Raw genomic sequence first — 6,000 nt, 5'->3', positions numbered from 1 at the left:
GAAGAAATGTACACCTGGAAATGAGTTTCCAATATATATGAAACATAATCGTGGCCACACTGAAACTCTGATGGGAGATTTTATGTAGGCACAACAAATGTTCAGCCCCTCCTACGATCAGCTTTTGATAACTTTTTGCACATTAGCTAATCATCATGGCTCTGTGCTGCAGGGTTCTCATTCTCAGTATGCATGGTGACCTGGGCCCTTAATGGTGAGTAATACAGGACTTGGTGAGTTAATTTTTTTTTTTTAAATATATCTTAGCCAAGACTGACTGAGTACTCATTTCACTTCTTCCCAGCTCTTCAAAGGTTTTTATGTAAATCTTTACATAAAGCCATTAAGAACGAAAGAAAAGCACTTTGGAAAATTATGCACTGATGTATTCTTCCGCAGCCAACACTCCCAGGGGAAAAATCAGTAATTGCACATAGCCTCCCGCCCCTTTTTATTTCTTGTCAAAGATGTTGCCTTTTTTGGCTTTTCTTATATATACACAGCATGATGAACTGATATTTGTAGTTTAAATGTCTGGTTTAACGGTGTGGTTTCCACTGTAACAAAAAGCTCTCACGAAATGTCAGGTTAGAAATAAAACCAAGCTCTAGAGGGATGAGGTGGGGAAGAAAGTAGAAGGTCCAGTGGCTGAAAAACAAAATGGAACCAAGTGAGCAGAACACAATGTGGACCCATTTTCCAGTTCAGGCAGTGGTATTGGTACATGTGGTTGTACAGGGATCTGGGGAAAGGAGAGAGACACATTTCTCACTGAATCGTTTCTGCTTTCTCTATTAACATTGCAACAGAAATTACAAATAGCCCTGCAAGGGGTAGTGCATTAAACCTCAGCTCCTCATCCAATGTAAACACAACATTAATACTGAAAGATAAAGAAAACTGTAAAAAGTCCAGTGTCTTGTTTTCTGTGTTTTGCTTGTTGAGTTTCCTGTCCACCCTCCAGAATATTCCTGTGTGTATTGAAGTTGTGAACTTGACCAGCCCACATTCAAGCAAACAATCACACTCAGATTCCCAACATAAACTTTTCTCCCTCGAATGGGGAGTTTATTCCTAACAGTTCTGCTCCTTTTATTTATAAACTCCTTTAACGAAGTAGTTCTGAGACCTTGTAGCAGGCAGCAGGAGAGCACCCAGGCTACGAGTTGTCGCGCTTATATTCCCTGTTCAGCAAAGAAGTTCACTTAAAGCCCAAGGCCCAGTGCCTTCACGGATGGGCATGCACTGAAATGAGTCTATGAATCAATATCCCCCCGCACAACATGCCTTCTAGGCAAAATCCAATTCTTGCCTAAAAAAGATAAAGAGTTACAACCAGGCCCTTTATTTTATGAGACACATATGAACAAGTTGCTCTGGTGAAAACAGACCTTACACTGACAGGTTTTGTTCACTTTCGGGCAGAGCTACTGATCTTCTTTACTGGACCACCAGAACTGAAGATGGGAAAGAAACACAATGGAGACATTTCCTTGGCAAGGAAAGGAACAGCATTTAGGACTGGGGAAGAGGCAGGGCAGGGCATAAGGGATTTTCCTGATAAAACTTAACTAATTTGAGCATAAAAGACCAACTGATATCATGTACACGCCTAAACCTGTAACACACCTTCTCTGGAGTGCAGTATTGTACAAGTGTCCCCTTCATTTTCAAGGCTAATTCAGACCTTTGGCTCATCCTGCATTTACAAGGTCATCCATGTTAAGAGGGCCACTGTGAACGTTCACAGGTGAAAGTTCCCTTTCAGAGTAGTGCAGATTTGAAATTCACAGGACAGCGACCCGAAGATCTTCCTTTACAGATAAAAAGCATGTCAAATTATTAAATAGCAACATGAAATCCTATATTCTGAAGGTCTGTCTTTGCTCTGCAGTTAAGAGAACAGAGTGCATTCCCAGCCCATGCCCAGTCCCCACCTCTTGCAGTACAGCAGGCGCGTAGCCGGCCCCTCTTGTTGACACCTCACAAATGCTAAAGCTGAAAGGCCTGGGGTGGTTGGGGAAGGGGCTGATGAGCACAGTCTGAAGACATGTCACTTCAAATTTCTACTGTTAGAACTGCCAGGTATGATATAAAAACAGAAAGTATTTCTCAGTTCAAAGTTTGAAGACCGGGTCTCAAACGTTGAGTGGCTCCTCCCTTCAGTGTCTCTGTTTCCTCTAAATGGGCTCCTCTGTGCTAGCTGTTGTTCTCTGCCGTGAGATATTTGAGAGCTGCAAAGCCATAGTGACGTGACATGTCCTGCTGGAACTCCTCCTTCAGGGTCTTGAGACAGATGCGGTATTGCTTGTTGGAGCGAAACTTGGTGATGTCAAAGCTGGGGGCATGCGGCATGTGGATCATGTAGGCGTTGGGCAGCACCGTGAACTCGTACTCCTGGGGGAGAAAGACACCAGCTGTGAGGGGTGTTCCTGAGCCCTCTTGCAATGCACCTCTCTCACGCCTCCACAGTCAAACACATTCTGTCATGCAGCAGTTCACTGTAGGTCTCAAGAACAACTAACCCATACAACTATGCCAAATAAACCTTTTTTTCACGCTGCACTTTCTTGTGTTTATGAAGGACCTACCTTGTCTTTGAAAATGTTTTACTCGGTATAAACCAAATAACAGAGAAACGGTGCTAAAGACATTCCTGACATCATGTCTGCAGCACAGATGTTGTAGTAGTGTGCTTGCAACCAACTGTGAATGCACACAGCATGAGTTTCAATTGTGCTTGCAAAAGCATGCTTTTCCCCCTGTAATTTATCTTTCTTGGGATGCTGGAATAAGCAATATTTTAAAAGGGACACCTTGCACTACCTATGTTGCTTTGCCTGTGTATTAAGATACTTACAGCAACAAAACTGTCCCAGACTATTTATAAACTTGAAGTAGTGGGAGAATATGGTGCCTTTTATAGGCTGAGTGTGAAAATGGACCTGGTAATTTCATATGCTTTGAGAAGGTTTCTCTTCAGATTGTATAAATCTTAGAAAGGTTTTAAACAAATTAACTTCTTCACAAAGTATAAGATATCGTGCTAATTCCTCTGCTCCTCTGTAACTGCTTCACTAATTCTGAAGGTTTTTGACATTTTTTGTTGCTAAAAACTATGGTTCATCCATGTTTCAATTACTCTTATTAGATTTGTTCCATTTTTGTAACTAAATATATGATCGATCATTTGGGGCAAAGCTAGATAAAGAGTGCTTCTTAGAAAAGTTGGGAAGTCACTAGTGTAGGATGTGCAAGAACCAGGTATGTGGTCCCACAAAAATCTGGACAGGAAAGGGATGTGAACCTCAGTAGTCTGTAGCCAAGTGAAGTACCCTAACTGCTAGGGCTATGCTAGCTATTTTTTTCTTGCTAAATTTCAAAAAGTCTGAGTTTGTATGGGATGCAAATGATGAGCCACTTCAAAGCCTCCACAAGCACACTGGCTACTGTTCATACCCGGTTTCTGTTTACAACTGTTTTTGCACTGCCTTATTAACCATCTCTGGGCAAGACAGTGAACAGCCACAGAGCTTCTCCAGAGCATGCTGGCGTTAAAAGAAGTGGTGTTGAACTTCTTCTGGTTTGCAGACTCCAGTCATATGTACATTTAGGAGTCTGTGCTGGGACATGGATTACCTGCTCAGAGGCAGAGTATTCCAAAATATTTTGTTAGGGAAAGAAATTTATGGGAGAGAACACACTTGAGCTAATAAACACTGGGGTTTTCACCTACAGATAGTCCTTCACCTAACAAACTACAATCAATGAGAAGAGACTGAAAACTGCTGGATTATGATGCTACCAGAAACCAAGTGTTTGAGCAACAGATCCCCAGATGAAGGTACAAAGCTGCAGTGCTGTCCCATAAACACTTAGGGAACAGTAGCATCTGTTGGACAGCTAGGTGCAGATGCAGCTGTATGGCTGCTCCTTTCTCATTATGGGAGTGCCTGTTCCCTGCCAAACAGTGCTACAGAGGTAAATCTTTGTGCCAAATGACAATGCTGTCATACATGGGAATTGGCCCCTGTGAGCTTCTGTTTGGGATGACAAGTGTACAGGAAGAGCAAAATATTCTGATGCTCACAGGCAGAACTCATTTAGCTGGAAGAGACTTGGAACTAATGGGGAATCAAACACAAAAACAAAGGCTGCCATGATAGAATGAGGATAGCTGATGAACAACAAACTACATAACTTCTCTGCAGGACCTTAACATTAAGGGCTGAATCTGCAGAGGAAGAAAAATCCCCCTCATACAATCTTTTCTCTTTTGCATTTCTTCCTCTGTTTGCATCTCAAGTCTGCCATCCTGCAGGTCAAAGACTTTCTATGCTCTGCAGTGTAAACGGTCCGCAGAGCAGTGCTCCCATCCCTGAAAGGCCTTCAGCCACATAGAAGTGCTCCAAAAACATAAGCCCCTTTGAAAGACGCTGGGCTGGGGTCCTGGAAAAAGAGATGCTCACTGTCTAGTTCCAAAATCACTGGAAGAGTGGGGAAAGGTTTCCTAATGGCCCATCTTTACTATAAGAAAACATCCATTGAGAAAGCAAAGCACTCGCAGGAACCTCTGTCCCTATCTCACAGGTTATAAATGCTTTAGACAGAGACTGTCATTATCCATATATTTGTACAGCATCCAGCTCAGTGGACATCTGCATGCCCCCAGAATAATAATGACGATTATCTCCACGCTGTGTGACGCTCTGAAGGATGGTAGTGGCGCCGGTCCTTGGTGAGGTGTCTCCCACAGTCCTTTTGACACACGCTGCAGTTGTGAGGAGCAGGGAAATAACTCAGCTGAGCGGCTGTTTTGTCTGCTGATAATGGAGCCAGCCAAACAGCTTGCAGCAACATGATCCATGAACGCCCTGAAGCCAAAGGAATGCCTTATGGGTGCTCTGTGCAGCGTTTCCTCCTTTTTATGGAGGGGATATTGCCCCATTCATCACAATTCCTTCCTTCTAACCTCAGGAGCAGCCAGGCAAAGGAGACAGAACTTGGGAGATGGATCAAAATTTGCAACAGAATGAGTGGTTGGGAGATCAAAGCTCCCTGAGGAAAAAGTCTAAATGAACTCCAACTAGGAGCACATCTGAATTTACTGTGAGGAAAACAGAACAAGGTAGTCCAGCATATTTTGGTCTGGCACAGGGAATTTAATAATTTTAGCTGACATAGGGGAAAGTAGCATGTCCCCTCCAGCCTGATTTTGTGGGAAAACAGGCCAATACCCAAGTTGCTACAGATGAAAATGAAACTTCTTTTCAAAGTGAGAATGTTTTTAAGGCTGGAAGAGTGAGAAAAACAATTCCCCAACTGAGTTAGTTCCATCCCAACAGCCTTTTTAAATACCTGTGCTATGATCAACTTTGAAAAATGTTCCAATTTCCTATGTGTGAGTCTGTATGCTGAGCAAATGTCTCTGAACAGAAGAGTTAAATCATGAGTGCTAGATGAGAGTTGCCAGTGGGAATGTAAGCCCTGATACCCAGATTAACAAATAAATCATTGCATTGGCACTCTCCACAAATGATAGTTAATTGATTAGTGTTTGGATAGTGCACTGGAAAATTAAAGTGCTGTAGCAAAGTATTATTATTAATAATAACATAATGGACAATATTTTTTTCGGTCTGTAATCATTTTTTTCCTCAACATAAGTAGGCACAAATTAGTTTGCAATGCCCTTTTTCAAACAGAGGGCAAGTGGCAGGTAGCCCAAGGTGGCCATGTGGTTTTGTAAGCCGTAGAAAATAACCCTCCCATATGCCTGCCTGCATCAAAAGCACTGTATCCTGCACCCCAAAGATACAGTCTCCCAGTAACTTGCTGTATGTCTTGTGCTGCTCTGCCTCCTGCAAGCTGGTAAGAGTTGGGCAGAGAGGCATCAGCTGTATCCCAGATCCAAGTCCTCATAGCAGAAGCTTAGCATAGCGGGATACAGCTGGCAAAAAAGTAAGTTTTTTTTCAGCTAGCATGAAATGCCAATGGTTC

The 6,000-nt window shown here is 42.8% G+C and overlaps 1 protein-coding gene across 1 annotated transcript in view; it reads right to left on the bottom strand.

The window, feature by feature from the left end:
• Positions 1 to 364: 364 nt before the first annotated feature.
• Positions 365 to 6,000, bottom strand: part of LARGE1 (LARGE xylosyl- and glucuronyltransferase 1) — a 283,588-nt gene continuing 277,952 nt past the window's right edge. Inside the window, exon 16 of the mRNA XM_080590550.1 lies at positions 365 to 2,397. Coding sequence (XP_080446676.1) covers positions 2,200 to 2,397 — 198 coding nt within the window. The 3' untranslated portion in view covers positions 365 to 2,199. The remainder of the gene's footprint in view (positions 2,398 to 6,000) is intronic.

The sequence above is a fragment of the Anser brachyrhynchus genome (assembly GCF_964034855.1).
Source record: "Anser brachyrhynchus genome assembly, chromosome: 1".
NCBI lineage: Eukaryota > Metazoa > Chordata > Aves > Anseriformes > Anatidae > Anser > Anser brachyrhynchus.
The sequence above is the reverse complement of the archived record's forward strand: the minus strand, read 5'-3'. Positions and strand labels throughout refer to the sequence as shown.